Source organism: Panthera tigris, chromosome A1 (genome assembly GCF_018350195.1).
Source record: "Panthera tigris isolate Pti1 chromosome A1, P.tigris_Pti1_mat1.1, whole genome shotgun sequence".
In the NCBI taxonomy this organism is placed as follows: domain Eukaryota; kingdom Metazoa; phylum Chordata; class Mammalia; order Carnivora; family Felidae; genus Panthera; species Panthera tigris.
The window spans coordinates 224,473,167-224,492,071 of NC_056660.1; the positions used below are offsets into that span (position 1 = coordinate 224,473,167).

An 18,905-nucleotide genomic window follows, 5' to 3' on the forward strand; every position below is an offset into this window, starting at 1 on the left:
TGATTTTGCAGAGGATTGGCCCTGGATGTAGCTCCTGAGTCTTACTCCTCCCCCCCCCCCCCCCCCCCCCCCCCCAGTTTCTCTCTTGCGTGCCAGCCTTGAGCTGTTTTCTGTGCTGGTGTTCAAGGCTGCCCTGAAGGTATATAAAACCCCTGTATATATACAAATACTTTGATTTAAATATTTATTACAAAATTCATGGGCCCATGGGAGGTAGAGTGACCCCTCCACGGAGATTTAGAATAAGAACCCTTCGGTATTTGTTTGTTCCGGCAAACGTACGTGAAGAGTCTTCTTAGGGTCCGGGTGCCGGCTCTCCTGTTGGTAGCCGGGACTACCGTCTTCATCCTGCACCCTCGGTGAGTGAAAGTCACTCAAGCATGGCTCGTTAGCCTCATTCAGGTGGCCCCATCCCTCACAATCCTGTGAAAAACACACTGCACCGGCCAGCAGGAGAATCCAGGTGGCTGTCCTCCTGGGACTGAGGTCCAGCCACGGGCTCCAGAGGGTCCCCGAGACATGCCAGCCCTGGACTTCTGGATGACACCTTGTGTGGGAGAGAGGGTCGGAGAGAGCCCCGAAGAGGAGAAATGAAGACTGAATCCACACGGGACTGATCTGGGTCCAGGGTGGCTCCCGTGGATGGCCCAGCTGGCCCCAGACAGTTGCAGGCACCAAAGGAGCACTGAGACCACTTTGAGAAAAGCAGCCCACGTCGAAAGGTGTCTAAAGGTGGCACTTGCCTGGCCCTTAAGGTGATGCTCTTCTAAGGTATTGGCAGGCTCCAGACCGCAAATTGAATTAAGAGGTACTACAAAGGGTATTACAGGGCTTGCTGTATCCTTGGAAGGGCTGGAGGAGTGGGTTTTTAGGTCTCCAAAAACAATTCTGAGAACCACAGCCCAGAATGGGCCTGGTGAGTCGGGGGCCTCCCCGCCTACCCCCGCTAAGGAACCTGCTGCCGCTCCTGCTGGCCGGGTAGTCACTGCCCTCACGGCTGACCACAGATCCACTCAACTCTGTCACAAACAGGGTCACCCCCATTTGCCCTCCAAGCCCCCATTTCCCCCGAGGAGGGGAAACCTCGAGTGGGTGCGTGGGACTGATAGAACTGAAGTCACATGTTTGGAGCAAAAGAAGCTTGAATATTCTCCGTTGGGCTAGAGGGATTCACATCATGAAGGCCCTCTCAGCACGTGATAGGATCATCAGAAGACCCGGGGCAGCTCTAGGTGACAGAGCCCTGCTCATCCAGGTGGCCGAATTCTATCGTTCCACGAATCAATACAGGCCGGTTGGTAGATGGTGGTGAAGACAGTGAAGATTTAGTTTGGGCACGTGAAGGGGGGAGAAGGAAGTCGGGGAGGAAACAATCAACAGGGGTGTGGGAATACGTGGCTGGGACTTCTCAGAGCTTGAGTTACGGACGTGGGATCAATTTCCGAGAAGACCGGAAGTGACGGACCGCGTGCGGCAGCCACGTAAGCGTGGGGAAGAGGAAGTGTGCTCAGGCTTGAGCGTATTTCAGAGACGGAAGGAGAGCAGGGGCCCGTAAAAGTGGCAGCGAAAGCGCTCCAAGAGACGGGGAAGCCGGACAAATGCAGCGCTCTCGAAGCTAGGCAGGACCGGCTACGTAATTTTCAGGGCCCAGGGCAAAACGGAAGAACGGGGCCCCTTGTTCAGAGGTCGGTAAGGAGTTTGAGACATCACAACAGAGTATTAACCCAAGCCCAGGGCCCCTTCTGACCGTCGGGTCCTGTGCGGCTCTCTCTCCAGGCTGCCCGCTCTGGAAGCTGGCCCGGGAGCTGAGAAGTTCGAGAGTTCCAGAGGAGGGGCGACGTCAAGGGAGATGACATTTGAGAACGGGCTGTTGAATTTGGTTATTTCAAGGTCACGGTGATCTTCTCGAGAGTGGAATTGCGGGCAAATATCTGATTGTAAGGGGTTGGAGAGCTGATGGCTCAGAGAGGAAGGCGTAGAAAGTGACAAGGCCGGGGCTTGAAGAGATGGCCCAGGAGTTCAGAGAGCAAGTGGGTTAGGAAACAGCCATGTACTTAAATTTTATTTTAGGGGCGCCTGGGTGACTCAGTCGGTTGAGCGTCTGACTTGGGCTCAGGTCATGATCTCACGGCTCAGGTCATGATCTCACAGAGCCCCACGTCGGGCTCTGTGCTGACGGCTCGGAGCCTGGAGCCTGCTTCGGATTCTGTGTCTCCTTCTCTCTCTGCCCCTAACCCACTCGCATTCTGTGTCTGTCTCTCTCAAAAATAAATAAACATTAAAAATTTTTTTTAATTTATTTTAATATTTATTTATTTTTGAGGCGGGGAGGGGCAGAGAGAGAGGGGGACAGAGGATCCTCAGAGGGCTCTGCGTGGATAGCGGAGAGCCTGAGGAGGGGCTCGACTCATGAACTGTGCGATCGTGACAGGAGCCCAACTCGACTTGACCGACCGAGCCACCCAGGGGCCCCAGAAACAGCCATTTGCAAGTGGAACAGACACAAACACATTTATTGGCTTGAATAACACAACCAGGAAAAACTGAAAAATCAAGAAAGGAGAGTAAGCGAAGACACGAGGTTGGGAAGTGGTAAACATGTTGTGATTAACGGAAAGTCCGCTTCAGAGCCGCTCTGGAACAATGAAAGAGCAGGAAGATACAAAGAAATCAAGGAGAATGGGGGCCGTCACAGTCTCTAAGCAGGCAGAGTATATCATCCTGGAGGGTTTCAAGGAGTTGGATTCCATTCGTTTATCACATTCAACAGAACCAGGACCTCGCACTTTAAAAGGAAACAGATTCATTTGTGAAAACCATCCTCTGCTTCTGTGGGCCGTCAATTTAGAAAGCATTCCCTCTGTAGTCTGGAGCCATGGGGATTTAGTTAGAATCTACTATCCACTGAGTGGCCTGCTTCTGATGAGGTCAATTACATCTTAGCCCAAGTCCATCGTGTTTAGAAAACAAGGAAGAGTAGCAAATTCATTTTTTTTTTTTTGAGTGTCTTATCCCTGCTTGATTTCTGTTGATTCTTTTGTACTTGTTTAGTTCTATTACAGGGTAAAACACTTCACATCATTTCACCGCCAACTTTATTCTTTCTCGGCAAATCTTTCCCAATCATTCTCAGTTTCACATGAAAAGAAAAATCCCTTCAGGGCTTTTGAATTGCAAGTTATGAGAAATAAACACACACACACGCACACACACACAAACATTTGTCTACAAGTTTCAAGAACATGTAAAAACGCCCTTCATTTTTGTTCAGAAAAGCAAATACATTTAATTTTTAAAATATCCAAGATTATAGGTGAACCCAAAGAACACCCGCTGTTTGGTGGAGCATGAAAAACAGGATTTTAGAGTTGTGTCAGTTATTAACTTCTAATTTGTGTGAAAGAACCTTCCTGCACTTTCCCTTTCCATACCTAGTAATTAAACCATTACTCTGACGGGAGCAATTACAGGTGAGTATTTAATAAAAACAAAAGTAATGGAAAAGGTTCTATACACGAAGACACAACCAGATTAGGAACTGGTAGCAGCTACAGAACAACAACAAAGAACTCGATTTGAAATCACCCAGGAAGTTAAGACAACACACTTCAAATAAAATCAAACAAGCACACGGTGGAAAACAAAAACAGAGGGAGATCATATTACTTCATTCATTATAGACCCTACATGATTCTCCCTTTGTGTGGGGAAATGGCCCCCATTGTATTAAAATAAATTTTTCAGCAGTGTGGGTTAATTTTTGCAGCTAAGTAAGAGAATGTAGCCTGAGCTTCTTTGGTGTTTTGTTTTGAAAATGACAATTAGCATGGAGTCTTTGAGAAATAAGGATAATTGAGAAGAATTTTGTCTCCGGAAATGTGCCCATTCTGTCATTAACATTCTTGGGGTGCCTGGGTGGCTCAGTTGGTTAAGCGTCCGACTTCAGCTCAGGTCATAATCTCCAGGTCCGCGAGTTCGAGTCCTGCATCGGGCTCTGTGCTGACAGCTCAGAGCCTGGAGTCTGCTTCAGATTTTGTGTCTCTCTCTGGGCTTCCCTTGCTCATGTTATGTCACTGTCTGAAAAATAAACATTAAAAAACCCCCCCCACACACACACACATTCTTGAGCCTGTCATTTGTTAGAGGTCAAGGTTTAACTGTCTTAGCCTAATCAGCTTTGACCAATGGGTAAGACAGCTTCTTAAAAGGAAGCACATAACTTTAAAAAACTGGTAAGAAGAATAGATATTCTTAGAGATCTATCGATTTAAATTGCTTCCCCTTCTCTGTCCAATTTTGTCTAGGCCCTTGTAAATTTAACATGGTCCTTTTCAACAATGGCTTCCGAATGCTTAAAATAACATGCACTTTGCTGTTTGTTCAACAGTCTTACTGTTGCAGTTCATCTTTATGCCTTTTGGAGAATGTACGTTTATACAGAAAATCTGATGAATTCTGATAACCACAAGGAGTGATTTTCAAACTCAGAATTGCCTACTTGGGTACTTACTAAAATGCCGATTTTTAGGCACCCAGCCCATATATATATGTATGTATATATATATACATACATATATATATATTTTTTTCTTTTGTAACAACTTTCAGGAGATTTTGATAAGGTGGTGTAAACTTTTTTAAAGAAATATAATAATTCAGGGGCGCCTGGGTGGCGCAGTCGGTTAAGCGTCCGACTTCGGCCAGGTCACGATCTTGCGGTCCGTGAGTTCGAGCCCCGCGTCGGGCTCTGGGCTGATGGCTCAGAGCCTGGAGCCTGTTTCCGATTCTGTGTCTCCCTCTCTCTCTGCCCCTCCCCCATTCATGCTCTGTCTCTCTCTGTCCCAAAAATAAATAAAAAACGTTGAAAAAATTAAAAAAAAAAGAATAAAAAAGAAATATAATGATTCAGTAAAATTCAACCCTTATGTATTGGATCTGGCTCACAATTCTTTATATGAGTCACAGTGGGGGTAATTATTAACTATATCTTCTTAATCAACAGGGAAGTGACCTTTAAAAAATTAATAGACTTTATGTTTTTGAGCAGTTTTAGGATTACAGAACAATTGAAAGGGAAGTGTCCCCTCACCGCCCCCCTCCCTCCAGTCTCTGTAATTAACGTGCTGTATTGGTGTGGTACATTTGTTACAATTGAGAAGCCAGTACTGGAAAGTGACTTTGAAAGGACATGGCCAAAGCCGAGCAGGACATTGGTGGCTGGGTTGATGCCGGGAACCCAGCCACACCCACACACTTGCTTGAACAAGCTGCCTGGTAATTTCTCTTGAGAGATGTTCTATACAGATTAACACCAAAATGACTGTTAATTGTTTTACGCCAGCATCTGGGCACAGGTGGCCCCAGGACTTGTTTGAGCACTTTGGCTGGTGCCTGGGATTGTTGGTATTTATCCTGGCCCCATCTTAATTTTGCTGGCAACCCGGGACACAAGCTTCCATGGCTTAGGTGTGTAAACGTGAATCAGGCCACTAGCATAGCACACTGTCACCAATTAATTTACACCCTGACTCTTTCCAAAGGGAAGCGGGGTGGGTATGAGGAGATTTATGCTGAAGCACTGCTCTGAGATTCAGGTTACAGACACACTTGGATTTTCACCTAAGGATTACAGAAGGATGCTACATCCCTTCATTCTCTGAGACAGGCTGGGGATACAAATTTTAAAGCACAGTTCCCTCTGTTAACGAGCTTCAATTCTCCCAACTGAAGAAAGACAGGACACCAGAAAAACAAAACAAAACAAAACCTCAAACAAACCAAAAACAAAACAAAACAAAACAAAAACACAAAAAACAAAAAAAGCAAAAAACAAAAAAACCTTAAGCCATACAGTGTCCTCAACAGTTTTAGGAATAAGGCACACCCCGTGTTGTGTGGCTGGGTAAGTGGCCTGGCATTTCTGGGAAGACTGCCCCTGGAAGATGTGACTTTCTGACTTGAGTTTTAAAGGATGAGTAGCAGTTGGCAGATCCCTTGCAGAGAACTTCGCAAACCACTTGTGGCGAAGAACCAGTCGTTTTTGTTTCCAATTTGCCAGGTACCAATAGGAGAACTCCGCTGTGCCAGGCATGACTCACCACGAATCCGACAATACCAAAGCTCGTTTACACTCGGTTGAGAGAGTCCTCCGGTCATTTGTTTGGCTGTCGAGGCATTTTTAAATGGCTACAAAAGTTCCTAAACCTTTGCTCTCAATTTTTCTACCTGTTACAGACGGGCTTCCGTTTGCAGACCAGCACAGGGCCTGGTGCCTCCGTTTGAGGGCACCTGGAAGCTTATTAGAAATGCCCCACTGAATTCCAACCTGTACTTTAATAAGATTCCCAGGTGGTTCCTGTGCACGCTCAGGTTTAAGGACCTGCCTTAGAGGAAACAACTCCGTATCAGGTGGTTTGATCCTTCACCTCACTTCCCTTTGCCTGTTTCCTTCAGGTCTAGGAAAAGGGTTACATTTTTTTCTGGTGCAACTGGCCATGTCCTCTTCCAGGTAACAAAACTACATTCCCCGGCTGCTAAGGAAAACGTCTGTGAACCCGACTGCAGGACAGAAACTCTACACGGGAAGGCAGCTTCTAGAAATTCTGAGCAGCCTCCGTCCTCCGCTTTGATCTGGCCCAACAGCCGGGGCAGCTCGGCCGACCGCGCTTCCTTCCCCGGGGTCGCTCATCTGCCGAGCTGCATTAATGAGATCCGTGTTGAGCGGGTTCCAGGGTCCGCTGAAGATCAAAGGCACAAAAGAATCCCCCAACCCCTCCTCCCCGGTGACTATTTGGTCTCTATCACCAGAGGGTAGAGTCGACTCCTCCGCCCACGCCTGGATGGGGAGGCGGAGACACCAGAGGGTGCAGCCCGGCCCTCCCGTCCCCTCCCCTGTCCTCTCCTCTCGCCGCCGAGCCGGCGTCCGCCCCAGGCGGGGTGGGCGGGGCCGGACCCTGCCGCAGCGCGGGGCGGGGTTGGCTGAGGGTTGGGCTCCTGGAGGGGCGGGCGAGTGGGCGGGGCCCAGCGCCTGGAGGGGCGGGGCGGGGCGGGGCTGGTGGGCGGGGCGAGTGCTCCTGTCTGCAAATCTCCGCGCTGCGGTGAGCCGGCTGAGTCCAGGCGCCCGAACCCTCACCGCGGCGGCGCTCGCGCTGGGGTAGCTACTCCAGGCACGCTTTGTGGCCGCTGTCCCCCTGTCGCGGCGAGCGCCTCCGGCTGGGGCGCAGGAGGAGGGGGCGCGCTCCCAAGACCCCCGCCGCCCTCCCCCAGCCCGGGGGAAGAATGTGTCACCAGCTGTTCTCCGCTCGCGAGCGCTGCGCGCAGAAGTAAGGAACTTGGAGGCAGGGAGACAAAGGCTGCAGTTGGGACGGATGAGTTAGAGACTTGGGTTTGGGCAAACAAAAGGTGCGAAAGACGAGAAGGGGGTAAGGCGATGGCAGCCGGGGAGCCCCGCGGGCTCGGGTTCCTGGGAATCGCGCCGTGACACGCATGGTTTCCCCGGACCGTCTGCTGGGCTGACTTCCGCGAGCCGGACGCGGGACTCGGGCAAGTTGGGGAGCGCCCTGGAACAATGGACAACTTCTTCCCCGAGGTGAGTGCGCTCGCGCCGGCGACCCTGCCGGGACCTGGCCCCCGCGCCCCGGGAGGGATCTACCCACCGCGCCGCGCGCACGCTCGGGACCCTGTCCTAACTAAGCCCGGGAGGGCAAAACTTTCCGGGAGTCGCCTGAAATCACCCCCGGGGAGTCTCCGGATGAGTAAGCCGAGGCAGGTTTTGTTTTGTCCCGCGCTCCGGGACGTAGCGAAGGTGAGCCTCCTTCCGCGTGGGTGGCTGGCTCACCGGGTGTCCCTGCGGCGCCCCGCGCGAGGTGAGGCGCCCGGCGCCGGGCCGCGGCTGCCGGGGTGCGGGAAGCCCAATCGAATGTTCTACCGGGACGTGCCTTTCTCCAAGAAAGTTCTGGTCTGGTATTTCCTTTGCAAAACGTGCCGGCTTCCTGTGAGAGGGGCACAAACCCTTCCAGAGGAGACGGCTTAATGAAGTGCGAGAAGCGAGGCGAGGGTTTAATCATTCACTGTGTTCTCTGCCTACGGGACCTTTGGAGTCTAGGTGGTAGCGCTCCCCAAGATGTGCTCATTCAGGGTTTGAGATCACTCCAGAGGCAGAGATCAAAAGATCATGTGCTTGTGCTGACGGTCCTTGGCAGATTGTGAATTCGAATTTAAAGAAAATCGTTTAGGGCAAACAATGATTATTTTTAACGTTTAAGCTGATGCCCCTTTTAGGGCCATTGAGGGCGGGACACCACGGTTACTTGAAACCCTTGACTTGAGAACCTTTTTTTTCTTTTTTTTCCCCCCCTCCCTGGGATGGAGAGTTACTGTGGTTTCTTGGCCCCCTCTCCTTTCTTGGTTGTGTTTATTTAATAAATTCTGTTTTAAGTTTGAGGTTTGAAGTGGCTCAAAGTAAACTGAGTTGACTTAAGGGAGTCTGATGTGACTTTCATTGGAAGCCAGGGGACGTTTCGTGAATCCAGGACAGTTTTGGAATCTTCCAGCAAATTAGATTGGTGAGGGCTTGCCCCTGTTCGCTAACTTGCTTTATCCTATTTAATTGGATATAATATTTCAAGTCATTCCTCCTGATGGATGCCTACCTTATTCTTAGACAACTGTATTTAATGGCCAAAGTAATAAATACATTCTTGCCTAACAGCAATATCCACTTTTTTCAAGGTGGCATCTCATATGTGATACCCACATTTGCCGTGAAAAGCAGACTGGAAAGGAATTATCCATTCATATATTTTTTTTTCTTTTAAGGAAATCTGTGGTTGAGACTATAGCATTTTTTTTTTAACCCACAGAGCTTTGTTTTCATGACTGTAAGAAAACACCAGAACTTTTTCCTGGAGTTGCAGGTTAACCAAAGATGGACCAGTGGGCTGTGTTTAATTGCTTTCATCTGTAAGAAAACCTGGGCTCCGCCTGCAGGACACTAATTCGTATTTTTTTTTTTTTTTGATTTTTTGTGTGTTCTGGGTCCCTTGGGAAAGCTCGCAAGCGGTAGGATTTGTATTCGGTTTTGTTGGGGGTTTCAGTCCCGTTGAAGCCGGTTTTTGGACCAAGGAGGGGAGGGGGCTTGTGACCTCCCCCTGGGCAGAACTCTGCCCCCTAGTGCAAGTGGGGGGGAACTGCAGGATAACATGGGACAGCTGTGACCTGCCGGCACTTTCTCTGAAATACTTTTTCCTTACACCATACCTTGGTTAAGTGTAAGGAGACTTGGTTGTTGGATTTTATTTCAGTGATTAATATGAAGCTGGCCTTTGGCGATCATCTAGTCCATCCCCTTCAGTTTTCTGGATGATGGATCTTAGCCTACAGATGTCAAGTCACAAGCCCAAGGTTGAAGAGCTTATTACAGAATCCAGAGCCTTTTTTCTCTGTTGCTGGTGACTCACGTATTTGGGGGAAATTTTCATTTATTTAAAGTTATGTTTTTGGGGCGCTTGGGTGGCTCAGTAGGTTAAGCATCCGACTTCAGCGCAGGTCATGATCTCGTGGTCTGTGAGTTCAAGCCCTGTGTCAGACTCTGTGCTGACAGCTCAGAGCCTGGAGCCTGCTTCGGATTCTGTGTGTGTGTGTGTGTGTGTGTGTGTGTGTGTGTGTGTCTCTCTCTCTCTCTCTCTCTCTCTCTCTCTCCCTCCCCCCGCTCATGCTCACGCTTGCTCTCTCTCTCTCTCTCAAAAATAAAAACATTAAAAAAAACTAAAAAAAGATTTATGCTTTTAATCTTGTGATGTATTTGTAGTACAATATTCTAATCAACATTCAAAGTTCCACCCATAATTGTAGTGACCTTGGGAGGCCATCAAGGCCAGTCAGGGAGGCAACACGGTGCTGTATTAGAGACAAACTCCTAATATAGATCCTGTCTGTCTCTGGTAGTGTCTTCTAACAGGCCATCCTTTTGTTAAATTTCGTGAAATTCTCCAGTGAAGAAAATCATGGGATGTCCTGTCACAGGAGAAACAGTAACCGTGGAAGTGATATGTTTCCAAGGACAGCAAAACCGTACCGACTCATCGCTAAGTAGTGCCCTGGTAACTGGTGTCTTTGCTAACTTTTTCCATTGTGATTTAGGCATAATGACTTGTTGCTTGTTGGACAGCAGTTTGAGGGTAACTAACACTAGCAATTGAGAAAAAAGAAGGGGGGGAACAAGATGTTGCATGTATTAGCTTTATGTGAGCGTGGCCAGACAACAGCAGAGTGGGAGCTTCTTGTGACTAGCAGCTGCTGTTTAGAGCGGGACCAGGATTTCTCAAACCAGGTGCCATGGACATTGTGGCTCCGTTCATTCTTTGCTGTCGGGAGCCAGCCCTGTGCCTTGTAGGATGTTGAACATCACCGGTCTCTACCCAGTAGGTGCTAGCGGAACCCCCAAGTTGTGACAACCGAAATGTTCCCAGACGTTGCTTCATGAGCCACCGGGAGTGAAATCACTCCTAATTGAGAACCACGGAGCCAGCCCGTGGAGCGTTGCCTCGTGGAATTGACTCCTGTGCATGTTGCAAGCACAGCCTTCTGGCCTGCGCTTGCCTGCTTTAAAAAGCCATCAGGGCTTTTACTGCAGGCCAGCGAGATGCCCGTGAGGTTTGTGCCATCGGCTGATGGCTACCGACTTCAGAATGTTCCTCGGGATTGGAGAGGCCGAGGGCCCCACACTCCCCATGCAGTTCCTTCGTGACCTTACATTTTCATGGCTTCTCTCAATTAAATTGTGTGCGCACTTCTGCGAAAACTCGTTTTTTCAGCGTTTGGAGTTAAGCTGTTAAAAAGTTTGGTGTTGGCAGAAACTAAGTTGGGGTATGTCTGTAACCAGAAGCCCTTTTTTTTTTTTTTTTTTTTTTTTTTTAAGCAAACAGAAAAGGCTCAACCAAGTGGCAAGATTATTTTGCAAACATGTTGTTGATATTTTGAAGTGGATGGTGTTTCCATGTCCCTGGGGCCACGTAGGCAGCAGCTAGGGTAGTGGAGGGGCAGCTGAACACATACAGGAGCTGGACTTGTCTATTTTAGGAAAAGGTATGGCCCCCTGGCCATGTAAACAAAAGATCTTTTGAGGATTATTGATGGAAGGTATAGGACTGCTTTGATTTTCAGAATAAATATGTAAAATGTCCGTAAGTGTCATGAATACAAGCATAGAAGGCAGGTTATTAACGTCTTGAGATACATTGTTGGTGAAAATGTCCCAGCTACACCCATTTCTTACTCTCAGGTGGAATCACCTTCCTTGTTTCCACTTAATTTGGGAAGGTGTCTTGGTTTTGATTGTTAACCTAGAGTTCAAATAGCTTTTTAAGCTGGAAGTCATTCTTGAGCCTATTTCTCTCCCCGCTTCTATAGTATTTTTATTTTGTTTTAGGTCTCAGTGATATTTATTGCCTCGAGCAAAAAAAAAAAAAACCAAGACTTATTTTTGGGGGCTCCTTGTTCCGGCAGATCCTGAAGCCGACTCCTCTGACAGCGATAAAATAGAGTCGGGCCGTTTGCTGGGGTCCTCCTTTTTCACAATGGAGTTATAGCGCCTTGCCTTTTCTGCACACTCGGTCAAGGTTTCTGTTGTCAGATACTCATTTTTTGGCCCCTGCCATGTTGGGGACAGCAGAGCCCTGAGAGCAGCTGTAAGCTGGACAGTTGTTACCAGCAGGGAGCCCTGATCTCCCTGGCCTGGCAGGGAGGGGCTGTTCTCCCCATATCTTGTGGCTTGCTGTTCTCACCTCTCAAATCAGGCACGAACCAGCATGGGCGGGGCCTCCACTGTTTAATCAGAGTGGTGGCAAGGGAGGGCAGTGTTTGCTTTTTTAGCTCTGCTGGCTTTAAGTGGGGTCACCTCTAAGGACACTCGCCTTGAATATGCCCTTCCATTGAAATTGATTAAGAAATAGGAGACTTTATTTTTTTAGTTAAAAAAAATTTTTTTTAACGTTTCTTTATTTTTGAGAACGAGTACAAGTCAGGGAGGGGCAGAGAGAGGAGGAGACACAGAATCTGAAGCAGGCTCCAGGCTCTGAGCTGTCAGCACAGAGCCCCACGCGGGGCTCGAACTCCGGAACTGTGAGATCTTGACCTGAGCCGAAGTTGGACACTCAATTTGAAGAGCCACCCAGGAACCCTTGTTTTTTTTCTAATTTTTAAATTTAGTTTTTATTGAAGTGTAATTAATATGCAGTGTTATATTAGTGTCAGGGGTACAATAGAAGGATTCAACAATCCTATGTGTTACTACTCTGCGCTCATCACCGTAAGTGCACTCTTATTCCTCTCTGTTTCTGTGAGGATGCCTTCTTGATGAGTTTCAAAATTTTGCAGAGTAACTACTACGTAACATTTTCATATCATCTGCAGGGAACTGAACGTTCAAAAATGAGCAAACACTGAGTCTCCATTAAGCTTAACAATAGTTCCCCACACCTCAATGCCCCTCTGGGCCAGATGAAAAGCACTTCATCCTTAAAAGTAGAAAAGATGTAGCTGTGGGGAGCCCAGCTGCACCCCTCACCCCTGTGGGATCTTGGGTTTTCTGACCTTCCTGGGCTTTATTTCTGTGGGCATAATAGTGTCAACCTTGCATGATGATTAGAATTTGAGACTTGGCACATGGCAGGTGCACAAGAAGAGATCAGTTACAGTAACTTAGAAAGTAAGAGTCAGGGGCTCTTGATGGTGAATGAAATTCACGAATGCAGCGGGGCAGGGAGATCTTGACCTTAACGCTGTTCCCCAGGATCGTTTCTTGTGCTAGATTGCATTTATTAATTTCCTCCCTTTCAACCTGTACACTTCTGGCAGATTTTGCCTTTCCAGAATTCTGTCTCAAGCGTGTCCATATTGCTTATAAAATCAAGCTCACATTCCTTAGTCTGGTTTTCCAGGCCTTCTGATCTTGCAACTCTGTATTATTTTCCCCATGTGAATTCTACCCTCGAGGATCTCTTACAGGTCCTTCTCCACACCTTTGTGTGTGCTGTGCTCTCTGCTGATCAGATGTCCTGCCTGGCTAGCGCCTTTTTGAAACTATCCCTGACTGGTCTAGTTCACGGTGACCTCCTACCTCTCTTTCTTTCCTCTGAACTTGGCTCTGCCTCTTTCTGCCCTGGTCTTGTTAGGAATTTACCCTGGTTTGCTAGAGGGTTTACCTATCTTTTTCTCCCTTTCAAATGAGTAAACTGAGCCTCAAGAGTTTAAATATCGCACTCATAAGTTTTATCACCTTGTTTCCACTGAGAGGTCCTTATGGATAGGATTCTCTCCTTGTATCGCCTTTATTTTTCCCCCAAGTACTGATCCTTTTATGGTGAGAGGGGTGATGCTTCTAACATTTTTTCCTTGATCGTGAAGCATTTTACAATTCTTTGAGGACAATAATAAATATGGCTGATGTTTATCGAGGGCTTACTGTGTGCCAGGCATGTTCCTGAGTACTGGGCATTCAGCAACTCATGTAATCGATTTGCCAGCTCAAGGAGGAAGTCCCCATAGATGAAGAAAGTGAGACACAGAGAGGTTAAGTACGTGGCCGAGTGTCACACAGTTAGAAAGTGATCGTTAGGATTTGAACACAGACCTTTGTCTCCAGAACCTCTGTACAGATCTTCACTGTCACTCTTTTCTGTCCTGTTGGTGTCATTTGCCTTCTGCTTGTACCGTTGTTTCTGGGCTCTTTGAAAGGCAGTAGGCGGTTCGTAAATGATTTTTGAGTTAAATTGCATGGGGGTTTGGGTTAACAGGTAATCCACACTCCAGAAACCTTGAAACCCAGTAGGAAAATGTTGAATCACGCCATTAATTTTTATCTGCTTTTCTTTTTACTTAAAGAAGACATACACTCTTGTTTCCTTGTACAATGTGGTTTCTAAAGCGGCCGGCCCTGACCCCATGAGGATGGTAGGAAGATTTATGTAACGAGACACTTTGAAAACTAGCGTTGTGAGATGTGTTTATTACAAGAAAGGGTAGGACTCATTTGTTTCCCCAGTTCTAGCTATCCATTATCCCCGTGTTTGCCTTTGAGGTTTTCTGATGGAATCTTCTCTTTCAATTCAGGGTTCTGGCAACTTTCCCAGCGTTTCTGCATATCGGTTGTGTAGTACTTCAGCTTATTAACGCCCATGGCATGATCACTGACCACACGGCCGGACATTTCTAGAGAGCATTCCTTGATTAAAGCAGGAATCTCAGCCTTGCCTAGAGCTTTTCGGAAAATGTGTCCACCAGGTCTAAAGTATGCAACTTGAGTCCCCAATTTAAATCTGGCGTCTCCCGTCACATGACCTCCTGTCACCTGACTCTGCCAGTTACGGGGAAAGGTGTTGGAGTTCTTGTCTGTTGAAATCCAGCCACAGCGAGGGAGTGACACACAGGGGGCTGTAAATTTAATACCTTCACCCACGCTGCAGTATCGTTCTGCAGGATGAAAATCATCTCTGTATAAAAGGATTTTATGTGTGGATTTTTTTTTTTTTAAGTGAGTTATTACAAAGAAAAGGTAGGCAAGGTTGAATGTTTGCACTTTGGGATAGGCTTATTTTTACTACTGGTTGGTCGTTTAGAGTCGTGAAGGTAAAAGACTTGGGAGATGTTGGAAGACTAAACTTTTTTACGTGGGTTCCTACCCAACATTGGGCCCGAAAAGAAATCTGTAATTCTTTTAAATGCCTTTTTTTTTTTTTTTGTCCACTAATAACATTTGAGTAGTACCCACTGACCATGGGATACATGATGGAGATAAGTGGCCTTCTCTCCAAAAGCATGTGTTCGTGAAGTCCATTTCTTGTGTGTTAAAGTTCACTTTAAAAGAAGTTTGTTTGTCCATAGACCACATGCTTGTGTGTAGCTACTGTTAATAAATTCTTGGTGTTACTAACTTCATACATATTTAAATTACATTTAAGGGACTATATTTAGAATTAGGAATGTTCAGGCTTTAAACAACTTTCCTGAACACGGATTTACTACGTCATCAGTAATTGACATCACCATGTCAAAAGTAATGTACTATTTGCCACATCATTGTTAATTTCTTCTTTCCTTAATCTAGCAAAGATAGGTACTAAATTTAGAAAATGCCATAAGCAAGAGACAGAAACTCCCTGAGTCCTGCTTTTTTTTAATGTTTGTTTAATTTTTTAATTTTAATGTTTGTTTAATTTTTGAGAGGGGGCGGGGAGAAGCAGGGGGTGGGGGGGGCACAGAGGCTCTGAAGGGGGCTCTGCGCTGAAAGCAGCGAGCCCGATGCAGGGCTTGAACTCACAAACCGTGAGACCATGACCTGAGCCAAAGTCCGATGCTTGACTGAGCCACCCAGGTGCCCCCCCCAGGTCCTACTGTCAATGTTTTGGAATGTTTGTTTTCCATGCCTCTCTATATATGTTTCTATAAAAGCACATCTATAATGTTTTTCGTTTAAGAGTTGAGAAAAGTTTTAATTGTCGCAAAACTTGCACGTGTCCTTTTCGGGGCCGGGGGCAAGAGTACAAATGCAGACCTCTGTCACATATCTAAGTATTTAAAAGTTCTAAATCAAGCTTACCAACCAGTAAATAAAATGTCTTTGCCTACCTCGACATGAGGTCATGTGTCACGAGGGCACAATCAAACAATTTGTGTAAAGCTGTGTTTTTTCTTGCTGAAAGCAGAATATCAAGGGTAAAAGAGAATAATTACAGTTGCAAATGCCTGGCCATTCTGTTGATAGGCCAGTGATACTCGCATGAGTAATACACCATGTTGTCCGTAATATATTTTCCATAAATCTATTTTTCTTGTCCGTCTTTCAGCAAAATCACTATATGGTTATTGTCAAGATGTTTACAATTTATGTTTTATTGGCATTAACGCCAAAGTAAAAGACCTTCCTTGAGTCATAGTGGTTGTTAGATTTTTAATTGAGTTTGGAAAAGGCCTGCATTGTAAGGCAGGACAGTAGTAATTGGCATTGTCAACAAAGCTCATACAGCACTATTTGTTTTTCTTTTTTTAATTGAAGTATAATTAACATAGTGTTATTGGTTTCAGGTGTGCAGTGTAATAAATCACCAACTCTACCTTGCTCACTACTCATCAAGATCAGTATACTCTTAATCCCTTTTATCTATTTCACTCATACAGCAATATTTAGATTAGAAAAATAATAGGGTTACATGTGATCACTGGTATTGCAGAAAGTACTCAATATTTTCATTATATAAATCCTATCATTAGTACTGTGAATTTTCACTATTCCTTAAACTTTCCAATGCTTTGTATATTATAGAGAAACCATGTTAATTCATTAAAAATCTGTTTTCAATGTTTGTTTGTTTTTGAGAAAGACAGAGTGTGAGCAGGGGAGGGGCAGAGAGGGTGGGAGACACAGAATCCAAAGCAGGCTCCAGGCTCCAAGCTGCCAGCACAGAGCTCAACACGGGGCTTGAACTCACGGACCACGAGATCCTGACCTGAGCTGAAGTCAGACACTTAACCGACTGAGCTACTCAGGCGCCCCTAAAAATCTGTTTTCAGATGAAACTAAACCTTAATGCATCTTGGCCACAAAATTATCTGCATAAAAATGTGTTTGGGGATTATGTGTGTGTGCATATTTTCCTTCTTGGTCTAGTAAATGTTTTTATTTCCATAATGTTCTGTTTTACATATTTTCTTGAAATTTTAGTTTTGTTGTATGTATGCGTCACGTATCGTTTCTGTTTGATGAAATTTTTCTCTAAAATTTTAAGAGCACAGTTTTTTAAAGTGAAACGGCCAAATTCTGTTCGGAGTTTTCAGAAACTTTTGCTGTTATTAATGGTAAACAGTTGTTCACATCGAATAACTGTCATAACTGTACATACAAAAATATTTTCCACCCACAGCCATGATTCATTCTTTGAGGAACTTCTGTTTATTTGCTACATTTTTTTTTTTTTTTTGTCTTTGTGATGTGCAGGGCACGCTGAGGAGCCTACAGCCCAGGGTAGGAGTCCTACCTACGTTTACAGGTCTAAGAATGACCCTGCCTGTTCCTCCTGGGCATGTGTCATCATTTATATCCCCATTTTAGGTTTATGCTTTTCTAGAAAACCGCACATGAACGTTCTTATACCTAGATCATGTACCCTTGTCTATTTCTTGAGGATAATATTTCCTGGGAGTGGAGATGTGTGATCAAAGAGGTTGCACGTGTTTACTTAGATTCTTTGGCAGCAAAAGTTTCATGAGAGGTGTCAGTGCGTCTTCCATTACAGCAAGCTCTGCAGAGATACCCTGTCATGATGTATCCGTGATAGGGATTTTGTGGCTTCTAATTAGAATCTTCATGACGTGCGTTTTTCATAAAGGAGGTTATCACATACTAGATTACTGGGCCCACTGTCAGGCTCTCCTCTGAGCTGCAGTGGAGGAGAGATGTTCTCCGTGAATTAACAAGCTGGGCTGCTGATTCACATCGGGCCCTCAGAAAATCCCTGTGTGGGTGCTGATGTTCACTGAAGGTCAAAGTGCACACAAGGGACCTGGCTTTACTTGCCTGGAAGCCGTTGGCCGTTTGTTTGGGGAATTGTTTATGGATTTTTCTTTTAATTCTCAATCCTTTTGTATTGCAAGTATCCTCGTGTGTTAACCTTGACCCAAGTTACCAGTTGGTTGTTCTAACTAGAGGAATTTAGGCAGCCTACAATAGTATGTGTGTGTGTTGCATTAAAGCTTATTCTTATTGCCTCCACGAAATCTTTCCATGGACTTTGAACTAAGTGTTGAGTGCTAGGTGACAGTAACACTATACCTTTTATAGTGCCTGCCATTGTCATTTAAATGGATTTGCATCAGGGCGCCTGGGGGGCTCAGTCCAGTTCGTGAGTTCCAGCCCCACCTCCGGGCTCTGCGCTGACAGCTCAGAGCCTGGCATCTGCTTCAGATTCTGTCTCCGTCTCTTTCTGACCCTCCCCTGCTCACCCTCTGTCTCTTTCTCTCTCTCTCAAAAATAAACACTAAAAAAAAACTTAGTATAGGTTTGCATCTGCTCATTCCCACGCGTATTTTGTTCTTCTGATGATGTGAGCTAAGCCGTCTTGGGATGTTAAAAAATGCAGCAAGATATTCCTGCCATCCGTCAGTATCTCAGCACGACTGGATGGAAAGGGGATTTCTTTGATGCAAGCTAAGACATCTGGGGCCAATGAAAGTGTCCTTAGCGAGTCCTGAGTTGAGTCCGACATAAGAGTGGCGGCAGTGAGGGAATCTTCCAGGTGAAGGGTGTGATGAGAAGCTAGGGCGGGCAGCTGGCAGTTTCCACCTGCGGGCTTGTCACTCTGTGAGGAGCCGTGTGCCCAGGTCCTGAGGCCATGCATGCCGCCCGGAACGTCAGAGCCCAGAGAGATGGAAAAGCATCCCTCAGATTCTCGCCCTCATCTGTTCTTGGGTCCTGCCTGTTTGGGAGGAATGCTCTGTGAAGATGAGTGCAGTATGGAAGCAAGGGGAGTGTTTTCCCCAGTTATTTCTTGGGCAGGGGCTCTTTCTTCCTGCTGCTTCTTGTTCCCGGTCCTGTGCTTTGCAAACAGAGAGAGTTTCTCGGGCACAGGGGGAAAGAAAAAGAGCCATCCTATGGAAAGGAACTCTCTTTAACTTTGTTAACCTGCCCCCCAGATGAGGGGCCACCTGCTCGCCAGGCACTGGGTTGTCCCCAGCTCCCTGAACTGTCTGCCTGAACTGTCTTCACTTCCTGCCAGTCCCCTGCCAGCCAGCCCCCCCCCACCCCCTTTGCCCTGCCTGCCTCACCCCAATCCCTGATCTTGCTACCTCTTTTGTAATTAAAATAGGAGCTGAGAGCACTTCCTGAGCCCTAGGGAGATGCCCTGCATTCTCCT

General features: G+C 46.5%; 1 protein-coding gene across 1 annotated transcript in view; it reads left to right on the top strand.

Moving 5' to 3' along the window:
• The first annotated feature begins 7,121 nt into the window (after positions 1 to 7,121).
• MYO10 (myosin X) overlaps positions 7,122 to 18,905 on the top strand; it is a 228,834-nt gene continuing 217,050 nt past the window's right edge. The window contains exon 1 of the mRNA XM_042997350.1: positions 7,122 to 7,588. Coding sequence (XP_042853284.1) covers positions 7,568 to 7,588 — 21 coding nt within the window. The 5' untranslated portion in view covers positions 7,122 to 7,567. The remainder of the gene's footprint in view (positions 7,589 to 18,905) is intronic.